Source organism: Rhea americana, unplaced genomic scaffold, assembly GCF_003343005.1.
Source record: "Rhea americana isolate MKP2758 unplaced genomic scaffold, rheAme1 scaffold_195, whole genome shotgun sequence".
Lineage (NCBI taxonomy): Eukaryota > Metazoa > Chordata > Aves > Rheiformes > Rheidae > Rhea > Rhea americana.
Window position 1 is genome coordinate 255,875 of NW_028186094.1, and position 19,478 is coordinate 275,352.

Consider the following 19,478-nt stretch of genomic DNA (forward strand, 5'->3'; position numbering starts at 1 on the left):
GGGGAAAAAAAAAAAACAACCCAAAGCCTCCTGCAAAGCCGTCCCAGCTCCACGCCTGCCCGAGGCTCGCCGTCGCCATGGTCTGCCACCCCGCCGGCGCCGTGCTGCTGGCGCTCGCCCTCTGCGCCCTCCTGGAAGACGGTGAGCCCCGGACCGGAGGGGGCTCGGCGCCCCCGGGGGCTGCCCGCACCGGCGGGGCGAGCCGCCCGGCTCCTCCGCCGGGGGAAGCGGCGCGGCGCTGCGCTGCGCTGCGCGGCAGGCGCCCGACTTCGGGGTGTTTACTGCTGTTGCTCCGGGGGTGGAGGGCACGGCTGGGGTGCAGCTCGGCAGCTCTGCCGCGCTCCTGATCCGGGGCAGCCTTCCCAGCTCCCGGGGTTATGCAAGTCCTTTCTGATCCTGCAGCCTCATCAGCAAGGCTGCAACTACTGCWTATTGAATTTGGCATAATGCGTGCTGGAGGTGTGATTGCGGAGGTGACATACCGACGAGCATTCCAGTGCTTTGCACCGAGCCTGTGACTGATCCCTTCCTCCTTCTGCTGCAGGTATGGGCCATCCTCCTCTGGATTCCCACCTTGCTGCAGCCAGTACTACACATCTGAGGACCAAGCGATGTTCTTGCAACAGCTGGCTGGATAAGGAATGCATTTACTTCTGTCACCTGGATATTATCTGGGTCAACACACCTGGGTGAGCATGAACGTGGCTTTCTGGGGGAGATGGCTATTGATGAGTAAATGACTGGCCTTTCTGATCAAGGATGGGGATAGGTGAGAGGAAGGTCAGAAAGTGACCCAGTCCTGTGAAATTCTTGTAGCACCTGCTCTGGGGAGTGCTGAGAGTTCAGTGTYTTCCCACTTCAAGAAAGGGACTAATTGCTTCTACTCAGGAGTTCCTGTATCCCCCGGGGGGGGGGGGGAATGGAGAGGGGGAAGAAAGCATAGGATGCTGTCTCCTCCTGGATTATCTTTTATTGAATTTTGTTCCTCAGCAAGGTGAACATAACACCAAGGTGTTAGAACTTGCAGCAGGTCTGGAAAGTTACTTCTCTTTMTTGCGAATTACAACCCTGATTGCTGCCTGCCAGTATTGTTAATTAGGTAGCGGTGGGTTTACACTAAAGCATTTTGCCTGCCAAGTCCTGCCCTCAAGAATGCTAAAGCAGATTTCCAGGCAGTTTCAGACCAATGGCTGTTGCTTTGTATCAAAACAYGCGTACTCAGGTGTGGTTGTAATCATGCTTGCTAATGCGCAATTACAACTAACTGCTTGCTCTGAGAATAGTTGCAGTCACTGCCAATCCTAAACACTGGGAGAATAGATTGTGATCAAGGATAGAACACACTTAGCAGCTCTGAAAGTATGCTGTAATCAAAAGAGCCTGTTATGGCCTCAAGATATCTTGGTTTTTTTATTTTATTTTTTTAATATGTCCTGAGCATAAGAACTGCGGGAGATGAGAGGGAGTAGGAAGCCCTGACATCTCTGTGCTTGAGGACATGTCTGCTCATTGCTGGAGGCTGGTGTACTGAGGCAGTGGTACTCCTCATGCAGTTCAGCATACCAGTAAACTACTGGCTCTTGCAATTTGGCCTGTGTGGCAGCACTYGCATGGGTGCCTGAGCTGCAGCAAGGAAAACAAACTCCACTTGCAACCCAGCATGTCCTAGCCCTGGCACAACAATCTTCCTGGGAGGGGTAGGGTGGGGAAAGCAGCTGGTGGGAGAGGAGCTGAATTTTAAAGGCTTGGAAGTATCAGTGGCCTTTTCACCTATAAGATGAGTCTCTTGTTATTATGGCACTGGTTTGGCTGCCTTCCAAGACGGTATTATAAACCTATTGGCCAATAAAGTTAGCTGCATAGCTCATTTCTTTTGTTTTTAACAGATATACCGCTCCCTATGGCTTGGGAAGCCCGCCAAGGCGTCGCAAGAGATCGCTGAACAGGTGCGAGTGCTCACACTCAAAGGACAGCATCTGTGCCACCTTCTGCCAGGCAAAGCCTGGGTAAGTTGAACAGGTCTGGGGGATGTCCTGCCTTCTGATCTCACTGCCATTGGGGTCTGTTGGCAAGGGCGCAACCAGAGAACCAAAGCTTAAGAGGATGAGTAACTCTACAAACTCCCTGGGGATGGCTGTGCAGCTTTCTGCAAACAGCTGGAACTTGTCTAGTGGCTTTCATACCCCTCCCAAGAAGCTCTGGCAAAGTGTCACTAGGGTGTTTTTGCTGTACAATAGTCTCTTTACTGGTTGATATGTTTACCTCCATCCCCCCTGGTGCCAGGAGGCTGAGGAAGTGCTGGGTGTGCTCCTGGGAAAAGAGATGCAAGCAACAAGTTGGGAGAGGGATGAGCAGAAGGTATGAAGCTGGCCTTTAGACACTAGCATCTCCTGCATTGCTCAGGTGGGAGAGAGGCTTCAGGAGAGCAGTGTTGCGGGGAGCCAGGGCTCAGTGGTCAAATATCTTCTGTGGCTCTCCATAGCCTGCTCTCTCTGTAGTGCATGAAGGCTCTCAGTAAGTTGTCTCCCTTCAGCCAGCAGTGTACAGGCATACTGACATGATGGAGAGGTGGGGGAAATAGTTTCTGTAGAGATCTGTCTTTACAGTTATTCCCTTGATATGAAATTAAAAACCCCAGCCATTAAATGTGATTATGAATTGACTGGGGTCTGACAGAAAAAGGATAGCAGTAAATGTAATCTATAAATAGCTGCAATTAACCCTTCAAAAAACATGCATTCAGCTGTCATGAGGGATGTTTGAGCAGCGCTCCCTCTAGTACCTGCCATATCATAGCTGGATGCAAGTACCTTATGTATATCTTTTCTTGCTTATTAGGTACCTCCAGAGTGTGAAGCTCCCAGCGAGTTCTGGAGTGTCAGTGAAGACTCCTCAGAGCAGTGGCATGAGGCCTTTCCAGCATGGCCTGCTGAGAGCTCTCAGGTGAGCATGCCAATTTAACTCTAACCTKCCCTCAAACACTTTAAAGTCTGGGGGTTTGATCCCTAGACTGTAGTTTCTACTCAGATTTGACCTGGCTTCCCCCTATGGTCTTCATTTAAGTTAGTGGACTTGACTCTCTCTGCTCCTTTATAAAGGATTGGAGGCTAAAGGCTAAGGGAACAAGCRTCATGAACCCCCTCAAACTGGAACAATATTACATGAAATATGGTTCTTCACTGGAGGGAGGAAGTTCCTCTAATATGAAACAGGCAAACAGGTGACCTACAAGATGTGGGTAGGGGGAGAGGCACACAGGAAAAGATTGGGAAGCAGCTTTGGACCAAAGGAAATATCTCTTCTCACACTGTAGAACTGAATTGTGGAAGTTGTTGCTGGAAGGTGTTGTGGATTTCAGAAGAGTRAATAAGTTAAAGGGAGTTGGTAAATTCAAGGAAGACTGGCCAGTGGTTGTGGTWAAACCAGATGCTTTGGGAACAATCTCTGGAGGGCAGATCTTGGAATATTGTTTGAGATGYAGCAGGGCATGAACCTCCTTTAAGCCTTCATCACTGGCACTAGTGGAAACAGGATTTTGTTACAATTGGATTTCTGCTGTGACTTAATGTAGCCACAGCTAGAATTTCCTCCTCTTCCTTCTCCCATCTGCTGCTTTGCAGAAGAACTTGGTGAACAGTAGGTAAATAGCATAATGCAGGCTATTCTTGAGTGCTAAGACAGCGGATGGGAAGCTGAGTGTCTTGTCTCTTCTGTTTACAGGGATCTTGCAATCTCCAATTTGCAGTTTGGCAAACAGCAGCACCGTTCTCAGAGGAATGTTCAGCCAGCAGTTTTGCCTTGGAAGAAAAACATCTGGAAGAAAAAGAGATAAGAAATAGGTGCAAACCAAGTTCACCAGAAGAATTTGGAGCCCTGTGGATGCCACTAACTCCGCTATTGGTAGTTAGAGCTGAAGGGATGGCCGTAAGCGGAAGGGGGAAGAAGTGGAAGTCTCCATGCTCCTGTTGTGTGAACCAGTACTGCATGCACTCCAGAGACTGTTGTAAAGGGAACACAATCTCTATACAGTCATAGATGTGTTGTGGAGCTGAATTGTGCCTTCTTGGATCAGGCAAGGGCCTCACTGGTAGAGTATCAGCTAAACTCTGCGCTGGGTACCTAAAGAGATGGTCAGCCCACCCTGGGCAGTTGAATCACTTACAAAGCAAACAACTATGCACAGTTCTGGATCTGGCAGCACTGAACTCCCATGTCACAGGCCTGGTCTACTCTGCCTTTGAACCGTGTTTGAACATGGTTCCACCTTGACTCCATTCAAACATGGTTTGGCTGGCCATTGTAGACTGGGATAAACTGTTTCCAGTAGGGCCTGCCTGGGCCCATCTTGGCGCTTTTTTCTTATTTGTCAGACAGTGCGATGTGCATGTGGATGAGACTCCCATGATAAAACAGCTCCCAGTCTTACAATAATGAATCTTCTAGAAGCTGGAAAGCCAGCTGAGTAGTCAGTGGCATTCTGTGGCTAAGTAATTAACTGAAGGACCATCCTTAGTTGGTCCTTGTTTAGAAGAAGGATAGCTTGTTTACATCTGAGCCTGCATCAAATCCAAGCATGACCCCTGCCCACTGGATACAGAGGCAACAGGGATGGGGAGGCYTGAGTGGCATTGTATTCCTGTAGCATCTCCTGCCACAGCTGGGTGGGAACCCCRTGCATAGAGCCACCTGTAACCTGGGGAAGGAGCCCTGCTAAGTTAGGTGCAGAGCCAAGCTGCTAGTCTGGATAAGTTCAGTGGTATGAATCTCTCATCTCCTTAGACATACCCCTTGTGGAGCAGAGAACTTCCACCTCTTAACCTAACATTCCAGCTTKCTTTCAGCTCTGCCTGAAAGGAAAGGCTAGGGGCAGAGAAGATGGGTGGTGGGAAAATAGCACGCAAAGGCTTGCTTGCTGCTTCGCTTAGATCAGGTCTCTGGGTCAGACTCTAATAAATGACGAGCATGAATAGCRTGTCACTGAGAGAAGTCTAACCTGGCTAGAGAATGCGTTAGGCAAGGGGCAGCCGGGTGGGATTAATGTGGAGAAAAAGATCACCAAGATGAGAGCATGGCACTGTCTGCACATCCTTAGAAAGGGTTGGATTTAAACAAAAGCCAAAATTGCGGCCACTTTGCCAGACCTGGAGCAGCACAGTGCTGCTGGCCAGAGGAGGGGCAAGAATATTTTGGAAGAACACTAAGCCCAGAGCCTTGAAACCTGTCCTGTAGACAAACAATCTTAAGGCTTTGGAGCTGTATTACAAAGGCACTTTAATCTGGGCAGATTAACTTCTATTCTAAAGCATGGCTGCAACTGTCATCTGGTTAGTGCAGATAAATAATTGCTCTCCTGGAACCACTGTTTGGTCCCCCTCGCTGCCCAGTCCAGTATTACACATGAGATTTCAAAAGGCTGCTTGAAGTTGGTGGTGGACCAAAATCTGTGGCTGTTGCAAGTGTAGTCCCATTGGACATGCAAAATATTTTTTTTTAATTTTATTGTAAGCTCTAGATGGGGAGAAAATGAGACCAACTGATTGTATCATAAGAGAAACAACAGACAAATCATTTGGTCCCCAAAGCTTCAGAGAAACTTTTTCTATTTGACCTTCTAAAGGTTTCAGTCATTCTAAAAATCCTGAAAGGGTTTGTTCCAAAGGAAATTTTGCACATGGTTTAATGTGAGCCTAGTAATTTAAAATAAACTACTGCTGTAAAGTACTATGTATATCTCCTTGAGTGTGTATGATGTCTCTTCTTTTGGTAACTTATTGCACACATTCCGTATGTAGCATCCTGACATCTGTATATTTATTTAAATCTATTGGTTTTTAGATGATAATTTTTAAACTTTAATTTGTAATAAATAATGACAAAAGACAATACTATTTTTCTTCCTTATTATATGTCTGGATGGTGGTGGCTGGAGCAAAAGAAACCCAGAAGGACAAAAATGCTGTGGAAGCGAGTGGTGTAGCAGAGCTGGGTGAAAATGTATGCTATGTAGTTTTATGAAACATCCTTAGCAACTCTCAGTTCACAGTGAATTCATCTAGCTGATTTAAGCGAAAAGCAAAATACCTTGTTCCTCTTGGGATATCTATGGGAACATAGATATGAAATGATCCTCAGCCTGGGGTACTGAAGACTATGAGTGCTGAAAGAAGTCTGAATCCCTGTGCCAAGTGATCCTATATGTGGTTTCCTGTGGTGAAGTCTTGTGCTACAGATCTTCTTGGCAGCAATGTGATCATATGTATGAGGCTCATAGGGACTGAAACACACCACATGTCCTCTCTAGTCTCTGCTGTCTTTTAGATTTGTGTGTATTGTTGTATTTTTTTCTTTAAAGTACAGTTAAAAGAAAAGCTCATCATGAATTAAAAGCTGTGCATGAAGACCACATAGATTTTTTTTTTCTACCATAGTTAATTCAGTGAATTCTATGGTGCATCTAYAAGGAGAGAAGTAAAAAGAAACATTAAACTGATAGTTACTAACATGCTTTTTGCATGTCTTGCACTACTGCACATTGAGGATTTGCATACTTGCTGGGAAGTTAGAGAAATATTGCCCTTGTCCTTTCCTATTGCCCAACATCCTTGACTAAACTGCATCTCTTGTGACCCAGGACTTCTACCCTTTGACTTGGTGGCAGAGTGATAGGTGAAAATCAGATTTCTTCAGATGCGTGGTTTCTATGATTTTAAATGCCATTGCAAAAAGTGTCTTAAAATGCCAGATAAAGTGCCAGATAAAATGAAGGGCAAAAAACATACCTTGCAACACACAACAGGCTTAAATTTCCTAYATATGAAATCTAAGGTCCTATTCTTCCTCCTCCTGCTCAGCTTTGTCCCAGAACAGGCCTGAAATTTTTTCCTGTTTTCTGTAATTTCCAAGGTGTCCTGCTTCAGCTGATGTCAGGTGGTATGAATGAGGAAGCTGAGGGCTGGCAGCATTTCATTCATTTCCTGTGAAAGATTTCCACATCATCAAGAATGTCTATTAAGCTAGTGTTAGTCAGGCCCAGCCTTTTTTTGTCTTTCTTAAATTACAGAAGAAATATGACCTTAGTCAGTCTGAAAGGAGGCTTGCTTTCTCCTCCTTGTAGAGAATGAAACTATCCCTATTTGGACAGGCCAAGGCCAGACTGTCTCTAAGGGTAATAACATGAGGAGCATTTTGCCTTTGCTGGAATTGTGTCTGAGAAGCACTCCCCAGCTCTGCTGCAGCGTGTGTGATTGAAGCAAGACTTCTTAACTGGACAAGGGAAGATTTGAACTAACCCATTTGGTTTCTTCTGGCTCTAAGATCAGTTAACGGAGAAAAATTTCCTTGTGAGGCTGAACTATGGCAAATATTTCGGGGCTAGCTCTCCACATTCAGCTGGGGAAGCCTTGGACTCTCTGGTGAGTTCTCTGGAGGGAAATATCAAGAGTCAACATTTCTGGAAAAGCAGGATAAAAATATCTCAGACCAGGCATCCATTAATGTCCCCTTAGGCCCTGACCATAAAACCTCAGAAAAGCTCCGCATTAGGCTCTCATATAAGGCCTCTCAAAATGTCCCATAAAATACTGAGGGACTGGTCAAGCTTGGTGGTAACTGCTGACCTTGCCTGGAATAATGCCAATGTCTGTATAGTGCCCGGTCCTTCAGGTGCAAATTTAATTACAAGAGCTAAGTAAGTATTACCCAAGGGCAAAAATGAAGGGAGATACTTAAAAGCATCTTAATTAGAGTGAAAAGGGAGAAGATRGGACTGTATTCATTTTGAGGTTATTCAATTTTATGATAAAGATTAGGTCAAGTGGTTCAAAGAAGGCATATTTTATAAGTTTTCATCTTTTATAGGACAACAAAACTTCATTAAGGAGGGAAACTCAGGAAAGCAGGTAACTTCCTAAGACAGTTCTAAGTGGAAGTGATGCTGTATATTTTTAAGTTATGACTTTTTGGTTCAGCAATCCTTCATACRATTGACAACTGCCATAAATCAAGAACTCTTGTACCCTGAATAGGACTCTGGCGTTTTTTCTGCAGCAGGAATTCCTGAAGAAGAGACCTGTCTATTTAGTCTGCAAGCAGGTGACTTTCGTTCTTCACTGTGGGACAGTTCTGTTACCATCAGGCTAAAAACCACGTTTTTCAATATAACTTCATTCACATCTCAGATTTGCTGCATTGATGGATGCTGATCGAGAGTGGATATATTAATATAAAAACAGAAGGGACCCTTTAGTGAGGTGTATTTGTACTGTTGCCTGCTCAAGGTCTCTGCCAGGCTTTGATACTTCCACGGAAAGCAGAAGCTGCCCACAGCAGATATCTGTTCTGCCAGAATATTTATTTTCCTGCCCAGCATTTTATTATTTTGCTCTGTTTTTGTTTGAATCACCCCACAGAAGAACTAGGCCTTATATAAGATGACCTTGGGTGCAATAGGAGGGGAAGAGATTTAGTAATGAGCTTAGGGTGATGCTTTCCCATGGGTCAGCAGCCAATCTCAACACCTTTGGTTCAACACCTCTGGCCTGAGCTGTGAGACCAGTGGCCCTGTAGAGGCTGTGATATGGAACAGCAATACGTACCTCCCAGAAACTACTGCTGGCCTGTCCAGTAGCTGGGTCTTTCCTTATAGTATTCCATCTGTTAAAGTAAATATTCCCTTCTCTGTGTGACTAAAGGCAAAGCTCTGAGACACTGAGGCCTATATACCTCCTGCAAACTCTTATTCTGTAAAGTCTGACTTAGAAGAATGTTGTTAAATGAGACTGGACCTCCTCAGCCTCCTTCATCACTGAGAATGGCTTTAGGAGCTCCCACCGGCTCAGCCATGGACACACTATAGCCCACTGGCCTGGCTTGTACCCTCAGAATGAGGGGAAGTAGATGAGCAGTTCTGGCCAAAGAAAATGCAGAGCTTGATTAAGTTTCTGTGTTGAAAGTTGCTAACTCTTGTCTCTGGAACCAACATTCCTGGSTAAAAGGATTATCGATTTGACCAGTTCTCATACAGGAGAGCTCTTTCTGATACGCTGACCAGATATAGATATCACAGTACCTGACCACAGTCTGTGGCCTTACAATAGCACTCCCTGTGCCTGTACACAAGGGCTTCCCACCACAGGAGAAGAAGAAGGAAGAGTCACAGGCCATCCAGCTTCCTGGTTTATGTGAAGTTGCAGGTAAAGAGGGTTAATTCTTGGGCTCCTCAAGCCCASATTTGGCCCAGCTCAATTTCAATGCAGGCTTAAGGCTGAGAAGGTTACCCAGGTGGAGTTTCAGTCATGTGAGCTTCSTAGTTTAAGTCTTTTCCCCACACTTACAGCTTTCTCCTTTATCTCTCTCTAGGACTGAAGTTTTGATTGTCCTGAAACCGCCTGTTTTGTCTGATTCAGTGGACAGTGAAGCAAAGAACACCGAAATCCCTCCCATGAGAACTAGGCCTCAGGTTTAACCCTCAATCACTTCCTCTAAGAAGGGATCGGTAAGAAAGTGCAAGGCAGAGAGACTGAGGCAGGTAGAGCTAGCGTAAAACTTTTGGGTGAAACATTCCCCCGTCGGTCACACCTTCCTCCAACACTCTCAGCAGGAACATTATGTTACCTCTGAGCCTCTTTAAAATCCTTTCCTGAGCCTCACACCTACTCACTGATGAGTAACTGGGGGCCTCTCCCCCACCTAACATCCACAACACCTTTGAGGTGACCTTACCACTCCCTCATCTAAAGGAAATAGCTTGTTCCTCTGCACAGAACAGCTCCAGAAGGCTGCCCTGTAAAGGAGATACGGTTTCACTAAACTCCTGGAGGGAGAGGCTTCCTGAAGTGACCTGATTGACCTAAAAACCTGCAATAGAGCAAGCCTGCACTCCTCTGCCCTTATCCCACATATTACTTACTGCCTTTGCATTGGCTCTGGTGCTATTCCAAGATGGCCTGATCGAGCTCACTAAGCTAGTAGAAATCCAACTTGGGAGAAAGCAGGGAGGARATCTCTGCTAGTTTAGCGAATTCTATTGGCCAGACAACTCCAGAGCTAAAAGATGAAGTCTCCACRAGCATCTAAATACCTAGCTGAGATTTTGAAATGTGGGAGATATTGCCAGAACCATCAAGCTTTTGCAGTGTTTTTTACCATAGAAACAAGTTCTAGTGATTTTAGTTTCTCATCCCAGGTAAGAACAGAAGGCTTGGGAGAGGATGGGAGCTGAAACAAAAAAATAAATAGGCCCAGTCAGATTAAGTAATCACATAGTTTAATGCTGCAGTCCTTAGCTGACTGGGTAACRAATACAGGCTCATGCCCCACCCTGGCAGTGAGCTCCAAGTAAGTATACCCTTAATCCTGCAAAGGAGCTTGGTGTAGCATGGGACATCTGAGCACTCTTAGCAACAGGCTGTGTGAGAAGGGAGCTGAAGCCTTCAACTTGCCCTGCAACCAGGGAAACATTCAGCGGCACCATGTCCCAGCACTGGACATGCATCTTCCACAGGAGCACAAAGTTGGCTGTTGCTTTCGAGGGCTCACAGTTCATCTCAGGCAATGATTTGTTTGGAAGCAGTTCAGTGAAGGAGTATCCTCCCTTTAGCCTTGCGCTGCTCCTAGAGGTGCACACTACCAAGATGAGGTACACAGAAGGGAAAGATACTTGTTTTCTGATTTACACAAGCATTTTTTTTTCCCAGTTGCATCAGTGAAGTGAARGATCCCATTGTCTCTATTAAAGTGTCTGTGCTGGAAATATGTGTTCCTGTAGTGCATCTGGAGTGAACTGAAAATACACTCCATGCGTAGTTGGTACAGTCTGAAGGATATGATATGAGCACCTCACAGAGCAACCTCCCCTTATGAATTAATAGGAAAATAACTGATATGATACTTTACAAAGGAAAAAAATAGCAAGGCTAATCAGAAAGACTTCTATGAACTCCAGGTCTCTTGTCTTTGGCAAGCTTGTTCTGGCAATATACCTGGGAGACACAGGAGTCTGTCAGAAGCTAAAAAATCATCTTGCCTTCCCTCACAGAGACAGAGAACTCCCTTCAGCATATCCATGTATTCATTTTATTATGACCCTAATAGCACATTAGTTGCAACATGTGTTAACCAGTTCAATAAGTCACCCTGATGGCTTTTTTTGTAGTTTACAATACACACCATGAAAATCTCCAAGAGTTCATTTCAGCAGCGAGACCATAACAGTTTAGACAGGATCTTAAATGGTGAATAACCCTCTCCCAGGAGATTTGATGGCAAATACGAGGTATGCCTCTGTGACTTTATTATTAAAACAGAACGATCTCCCTCCAGCTTTGTTGGAGGAGGAGGAGGAGGGAGGAGGAGGAGGAGGGAGCACACATGGAGCAATTAAGAAAAATGTCTTTGACCTTCAGCAACTTAATCAGCTGCCAGGGTTCTTCCTAATAGTGTGCTAATGGTTAAGTTCTTCTGGATGCCATAAAAAATGCTATAACTGGAGGCTACAATAAAGTGCTGATCAACCCATCAAGTGAGTCAATCCAAAAGTAATATCTGTCTTCATAATGACTATAATAAAACTGATGCCAGAGCCAGGGGATGACGTGAATAAGAATGCTGCTTAATTATGCTGGGCTGCAATGCTTGATGGATTTGTCACACTTCTCAAAACTTGCTTTTGGATAATATTCCCACTCCTGACTGTGAGAGCCAAGCTCCATATTTGTGCGGCCAGTGCTCCAAGTACAGTCCTAGGAGGCTTGGGCTGGTGACATTGCCATCCAAACTGAATGGAGTTTTGACTTAGGAAAAGTTGCTGGATTTGGGCTGAGGCTGTTCATCCTGGCAGTCATCACTGGACACACCAGCCACTGCACTGACAAAAAGCGGGATGGAAATAGATTCCTTTTTGAGAGATTGGGGCTAGAAAGAGGAAAAAAGGCATTTATAGATTTTGCATATTCCAGTGTTAAAAATAGCTGAATATTTTATGCCATTATATTGAAGCAGTGAGACAGTTCACTGGAGCTTCAACAYAGCACCATGGAACAAGGTAATCAAGTGCTATGGTAAAAGAGGACAGATGTAATTGACCAAGAAGCACCCCTGACAGAGAGGAAAGACCTCAGTGAACCACAGAAATCCTTCCCAGTGCAGGGTACRGAGCCACAGAGCTATCGGTGGTTGAACACCGTCACTGAGAATTTACCATAAAGAAGGCAATGAAGAAATGCCCCCAAAGGTACATGAAGTGACTGAAGGACCAGAGGTCTCAGAGGACCCTCCTCTGCAGGATGCCAGAGCCACTGTTTATGGATCTCCCTAAAAGCTGTGGACACTCAGCTCCCCCAAGGAGTTGCTCAGCATCTCTCAGGATTGAGCAGAATCCCACTTGCATCAACCCACAAGGGGCTTCTCTCTTTTCCTTAGAAACTCACTTTCTCCWATCTTGCCTTTTGCAAAGGCTCAGATGAATAATGGGGTCAGTTTGTAGTAAATAAGCTAGCCTTGGGATCTCAAATATTCCTACTTCTGGAATTGTCTGTCCTTCCACAACAAGGAGGAAACTGGATGGASTGCAAAGTGCTTGTGGTGCCAAGCAGTGGTGACACCTGTTGCTACTGACGGAAGAAATGATTTTTCTTTTTGTAAAACCATAGTCGGTATTTCAGGATCCCTTTGAGCACAAAGTTGCTGTCCAGGATGCTAAGAAACAGGAACACAATTTACAAGCCCAGCATGGAGCTACTGGAAAACATGCTGCAGCCTTTCAAGGAATTATGGAATGGATTCCTCCCCCATCAGTAAAGAAAACAGGATGCAGGCCACATTCCTGCTTGCATAGACAAGGTTCTCCACACCAGCACAAACACATTTGCTCAGTTCCAATTAAACCCTGGCTTTATATCACCTTGCTGCTGATAAGGGTCTGATTAATGGAAGAATTGTCTTTTTTTTTTTTTTTTTTTTTTTAAAAAAGTCTCTATTGTTAATTGTTTTTTCCCTCTCCCATTTCTTGTTTGAAAGGCGCTTTCGAGGAGGGCTGCTGATTGTGCTGGAAGTTGTATGGGAACACTTAGTCTCTTCCTGGTTTTGTTTTTGGGGCTAACTGCTGCCGCTGGGACTAGCAAGTCTAATAGACAAATCACCTCTGCGGATAACCGGCAAAATCCTGCCCTTGTGCCTCTCGATAAACAAGTGCAGATTCATGTGTTTGTTCATGACACAGAATGCAGCCAGAACAATGATTTGGTGACTTTTTGCCAGTGTTGTTTCCTCTAGAGAGCTGACTTCCCTTGCGGAGCCTCAGGTGCATAGCAACAACTCAGCAAAACAAAGCCAACCAGTGCAAGGCATTAGAAAAATATTATCCCAGTCCGAAGGGTGGGGCCCATATTCCCATCGGCACCCCAGTGCTGGGATCGGCCTCAACTCCAAACATTCTCGCAATGCAGCCGCATGCATGCCAGGCTAATTAGCTAACCATTCTTCTCCCAGGTAAAGCYGCCGGAGAGGCACAAGAGGCGGTTTCTACTCCAAGCCCACAGGGGACAATATGATAATACGCACACGTGTCATAGTTTTTAAGTGAAGGGCTGAAGCCYGAATTTAAAAATGTAGTTTCTTCAGTTGTCGAAGTGCCTTTTCTCTTTGCCCTTAGTGGGATGATACCAGTGAGCAGGTGGGAATGGCTCTATCACCATGCTTTTAATCCAGCCTCTTTACTTACAGTCCTGTGCAAAGATGCTATCAGGGAGCTATACTATCTAATTATCAGCTCATGCCTCAGCCCTGGCACAGGTAAGAAGAGAAACCTGGTCCTACTGAGCCTAGCTCCTATGGAGCTGCCATCAAGATGTAGGAGGGATACATAGCACTCAGTTTCTAAAGTGTCCTTGAACATCTGCACTTCTTGCCAGTGCTGGGGCGGCTTGCCTCTGTCTATACTGTCACTGCTTTCTAGGAGACGGTGTTGAAATGATGGATACACCAGAAATGCCTGAGACCCTTCACTTCTCTCTTAGACTTGTCAGTAGTGGGGAAGTGCAGTCAAAGACCTTAGTGGGACAGAAATGAGGGAGAACAACAAAATCAGTGAATGAGGAGGAATTAGCCAATCTGGGGCAGTGGGGCTGATGGCATCATGGTGATCCAGGGAAAAGTCCTACTAAAAAATCATGTATGTGGGAGCTGCTAACACTCTTTGRGCTGGTCTCACCTGTAGGAAACCTCCAGACCTCAGTGTGCTGCTTTTCCCACCTGGGCACTAGCTGCTTGGTGAAGTATTAGCTGTGATATCTGCCCGTCTTGTGAAGGATGGGTGTGAGCTGGGTCTGCACTGTTAATWTTTATGAAAGCCCTGTGGTATCACCCCCTTTCATTGCTCCCCTACTGACTCCTTTTCCCCAGCCAGAATAGCCTTTTTCTTTCCCAATCTTCCCCTTTCCTTTCCTATCTCTGCATTTCCAGACTGCAACATTCTGGGTTTTCTCTGCACATCTTTCCCCATCTTCTTCCCACAGCTGTGGTCCCCTGCTCTCCTTTTCGCTCCTCAGTCTCTTCCTCCTAGCAGTTTCTTTCTATATCTTTTTGCCCTACTGACTATTCCACTACTCCTTCCATTTCTTTTTTTCTTTCACTCCCCCCCCCCGTCTTTCTTGCCTATTTTGCTTTCCACAGTAGGTTAATTTTTACAYTTAAGTTGCAAAAAAGAGCAGGGAAAGGATGAATGAGAGAGATGAAGGCAGGAGACAGGGAGCAATGAAGGAGGGAAGCAGCTCAGTGTCAGCTCACACTTACAGGTAAACGACTCTGAAATGAGTTTGTCATGGTATACATCTATATTGCTAAGGATACCCACTCCACAGACAAATTCTCATCCCCTGGCCCAGTTGTGATGAGTATCTTGTTTCCACCTGCTCAGGGTGAAGTCCACCAGAGGAAAATGCCTAGCTCCAAATAGCTCTCAGTTTGGTTCTCYTCTGAGCTTTTTTGGAATATTGTATTTGTAGTTGTTTTTCAGGTCACAGAGATGGCTTTGTCAGAGCATGATGTTTCTGTAGCATGATGTAGAGGATGTGCTCTGTGCTTTAAAACCTGGACGAAGGGCATGGAGGAGAGCTTGTAGGGACTTCGTCTGCTGGGTAGTATCAGATAGAGCAGTCTCATCCATACTGCCTGCAGGGAGCTATCCCTGGAGCAAATTGTCCCCCAAAGAACATCCATTTTGTTTCAGAGGTTGTCATCTGACACATCTGACAGCAGAGACTTATCTGGTATAACTCAGCTGAATACAGGCCTTGGAGGTGGGATTCTGAGAAAGAAGCAGGCATAAGCTTTGCACATATAAGCAAGATCCTCCTGAACAGTAAGAAGAAGGTGATATCGAGTCTGTGCTAGCAGCAGTGCTCAGCTCTGGGTGGTGTGTTATGCATGGCAGCCTGGTTGGTGGAAAGTGAGCTGGTAACACAGCTACAGTGTCACTAGGGTGAGGACAGGAGACTCTGGACTTCTCATGGAGATATTTGCAGGAGACTTGACCAAAGTCTCCTTGATGKAAAGATTCATGACAACCAATGAACCCTATTGTGTCCCACACATGGCAGTGAAAGGAACAGTGGCAGGGAACAAGATGAATTCTCCAGCCTGGGCTAGACAAGGTGTCACCAGAYGATCTGAATGTGTCCTTCTGACCTTGCAGTTTCTGAGGTGTCAGTCCAAAGGCACATGGGAACAGAGGAGAAATTTTGCAGACAAAGTAGTGAACTGGCAAACAATCATCCCTCTTGCTCATGTCAGAAGGGTGTGAATGAGGAGACACACGCTAAGACAGAGAATTTGGCGAGGATATTTCAAGGATCAGATGCAGAGCTTGGATTGTCAATGTACAGTTTTATCTTAGGTTCTTGGGAAAACTGACCAAAATATATCCTTTGAAAGCCTTAAAGCCTCAAGTTAGGCATGAATTTATCTCTTCCTCTGCCCTACTGTCATCATCTTCCTCACGGTGTCAGAGGGCAGGGAGCTGCAAACAGGAAGCTGACACAAATCCCCCTTACAGAGACTTTTGACAGGAAGCTGCTGCCTTATTGGGGAACAGYCGATACTTCGCACTGCCTGAATAAATTATTTTGAGAAAAATTCTTTGTTTTTCTTTGCTGACAGAGCAACAGTTACAGGACTTAGGCCTCATATGTGAAAATGTTTATAGATGGGACTCTCAGCTCATACTTGGAGCTGTTGCTGGACCCAGCATTTGGAGATGGCTGAGGCCGGCAATCCTTCAGTTCTGTTCTCACTGCTGTGCCCCAGCCAGCACAGAGACTGGAGATATTTTTTTTTATTTTTATTTTTTTTTGGTGTCACATGCACTTACTGTGTGTGGGGCGTAGTAATATTTGCACACACATACTCAAGGGGATGGATACGAAGATGCAATAATGCACTGGTCAAAACCCTAAATACCCCTACCCCCCAGCCAAAGCAGGCAACAGCCTAAGCATACAAACACTATACTTACCGTGTAGTAAAATAACTTCTAGCAGAAAAACTCAGTTCTTGCATAGCTGTTCCCGGTTTCAAATGCTCAGAAGGATGCTAGAATGGGCTCTTGGTTCTAGCTGGAGGTGTCTTTTGCTCCCTCTGTTACCACTAGCTAGTACCATGGGCATGAGAGTTCACAAAACCCATCATAAATGGCAGATAAGTTTGATGGYTGTCTGCCCTTCACTGAGCATTTGCATGGGGTTGTAGAAATTCCCTTGTAGAAGAACTGGGGCGTCTGAAGATGCAATTGAAGAGAAAAAGGAGGGAAAGGTTCCGAAAATAGTGAGTCCCAGAGACAGAGCTGGAAACCCTGCACTGTCTGTAGAGCCAAGTGAGAATCATTGTGAATCCCTGCAACACACAGCCTAGAGGAAGGCTCTCACAGGACCTCAGAGAGAGGAGCTGTTTAGCATGCTGCTGTTGCATTTTTTCTGTCCTTCCTTTTTTTCTGCATAAATGATCTTAGGATTGCATTTCTGTGCCTTCTGTGAGCCTGGGGTGCTGTTGCTGAGTTTGTAAAGAGAGACGCCCCCAACTGCTGCTCTTGTAGGATAACACCCAAGAAATGAACACGTGAAARTCACCCAGTGTGGGATGGTACATGCACACAGAGATGGAAGTGACAGGCACTTCAGAAATGCCTGGGATAAGGGGGTGTGTTTTGTAAGGAAATAGCTGGAYGCTCAGACTCCTTCCCTTGAGGACTTCTTTCTTCCCAGCATCTTGCATGGCTTGTAAAAGCCTGAAGTAAAAAGTATTAAGCAAATATAGAGTACTCATGCATCTCTGAGATACGGAGAGGGAATCCTCCTCTTTGCTGCAGTGAGAGTATGTGAACTCTTGGGCTAATGTGGCAGTGCAAGTGGGGCAAAACACTCCCTGAAACRTCTGTGAAAGTACGCTGTCTCAAATACATCTTACTTTGCTTGGAGATGTTTTTGGGTACATCGGTGTGCTATGACCATGCCATTCCCTTGTAAAAAGAAGAGCCAAACAGGGGACTATGGCTGTTACCTCTTTACRGCCCCCTCTTTTCTCTTCAGCCATGCCTTAAGTTGGTCTTACAAACTCATTTCACTTTCTGAGAGATGAGCTGGAAGGCTGCAGTGGGGAGAAACAGAGGGATTTTGGGACCCTGACTCCATGGCAGGCGGGCAAAGAGCTTTGGGAAAGGTGTGGAAATAGGAGAAGAATGAAATCCAACCTATTTGGGTAAAGGACACTGCAAAAGTGTTAGATACTAAGGGTAACACAGTTCAGCTACTATTGTATTAGGCAGATGCCGAGAAAGGTTAGTAGTGTATTTTTTTTTTGCTAAGCTCAGAAGTTAAAAACTCATGAAAACGACTTCAATATAACATTGATTTAAACATCTGGCTATATAAAAGAATGGCAGTGTGRGTCTTAAATTTCTTTTTTTGATGTTAAGCCAGCAAATGTCATGTCTGAAATGTGCTTTTCAACAGAGAAGCTAGAAATATTATTCTTTGTGAAGAGAGCTGAGTCTCACATCGCATCATGACTCCAGGAATCGGGGATTTAAGGAAGATGTCAAATACAAGTTGTAACAGTGATTGCTATGTCCTGGTTTTGGGGAGATAATCCACTTTGCAGTTAGAAAGCTGGAACCTTAGTCCAGCCAGTCAGTCATTTGTATAGCTCTTGAAAATAGATATACTTTTCTCCTTCCTAAGGACCTTCAGCCTCAAATGCATGTTTTGATATATGGAAGCCCAACATCCATTGTCTAAATCGCATCTGATCTGACATCTCAAGATTAGAGAGAAGAAGAGAGCAGGAGAGAGTGGGCAAGTTGGATCAACACCTCCACTTCTCATGCTTTCTTCAAGGATTGCTCTCTCTAATTCTAGGCAATTAGCCTTCAGAATGTGATTTAAATATTGCTACTATTAATGTAGGATATTGATATTTGCAGCTAGCCTGCAGGCTGGGAATTATCATCCAGAGAGGATACTGAACACAAGGGACTTGAGCCTTGGCAAGGAAGAATATATGCTTGCCAATCATCAAAAAYGGCATCCAGCCTTCTCCACAGGCTGAAGAACTAGCAGCTGAAAAGCCTATTTTTATGCACCCCAAATGACCTTGAGTGGTAAAATGCAGGAATGCTGCTAATAATAGGGAGGAGGCACCTAGGGAGTTTTCTGCCTGAAACCTTTGGCCCTGAAGAAATCTCAAGTGCTAAGGTCAGGCAAGGCTTTCCTGGATCTCTCTCTGCATTTACCTACCTAATACCACACATTTRTTTCTATGAGTGGCTTCTGCATTACCTTCTGGATTTCACCTCTTGTCTTTATATAGGAGAAGGAGGCTGTTAAGATGCTGGGTGGACATGCTTGGTCAGAGCCTACTTATCTTCAGCTTCACAAATCATCCAGATCCATCAGCAGATGAAGCCAGACCCCCTGGTTGTGCACTCACAGGTATAACTCAGCTTCATCAGAGATGGAATAAAGATGCTATTGCTGGCATGGGGAAGCCTGGTACTATAGYGCTGAAGGCAATTCTGAAACTGATAGGACACAATGTGAATTTCTTATGACTATAATCAGTCTGGAATGACGAAGCAATCAGCAGTTTGCCCTTCTGTTAATCTACCTATGACACTGATTTAGAAAAGTGATATTTAAAGAAGTGACTCTGAAAGCAAGGGATGGTATTTCAAAGAAATTTCTTATACTTCCTCAGCAACCAAGTATTGTAACTCCTGTCCTGCTTTGAGACTGTGAATGATTAACTCTGCTTGCCTCACTCTGACATGAACAAATTTTATGCAGTATACTTCAACTTCATTTGTTACTTGAAAAGTTAGGCATCTACTCCCCAGAGGGTAGCTACCTGCTATTGCTACGAGATAGCTGAATTGGACCTTCAACTCAACTAAGCCTTGGCTTCTTTTGCATTTATTGCAGATGATCTGAATG

The 19,478-nt window shown here is 45.1% G+C and overlaps 1 protein-coding gene across 1 annotated transcript; it reads left to right on the forward strand.

Annotated features, from left to right (window-relative positions):
* The first annotated feature begins 10 nt into the window (after positions 1-10).
* EDN2 (endothelin 2) lies at positions 11-5,734 on the forward strand. Its single transcript, XM_085302960.1, has 5 exons — positions 11-141; positions 545-689; positions 1,887-2,006; positions 2,839-2,943; positions 3,721-5,734. Exons 1-5 carry the CDS (start codon positions 78-80, stop codon positions 3,830-3,832), a joined length of 546 nt encoding a protein of 181 aa, XP_085159086.1. The 5' UTR covers positions 11-77; the 3' UTR covers positions 3,833-5,734.
* The last annotated feature ends 13,744 nt before the right edge of the window (positions 5,735-19,478 follow it).

Bases quoted from the DNA above. Each gene is read 5' to 3' on its own strand.
- EDN2 (XM_085302960.1), top strand. From the start codon at position 78: ATGGTCTGCCACCCCGCCGGCGCCGTGCTGCTGGCGCTCGCCCTCTGC. The intron at 2,007-2,838 runs GTAAGTTGAACA...CTTGCTTATTAG, and splicing joins TTCTGCCAGGCAAAGCCTGG to GTACCTCCAGAGTGTGAAGC. The intron at 2,944-3,720 runs GTGAGCATGCCA...TTCTGTTTACAG, and splicing joins GGCCTGCTGAGAGCTCTCAG to GGATCTTGCAATCTCCAATT.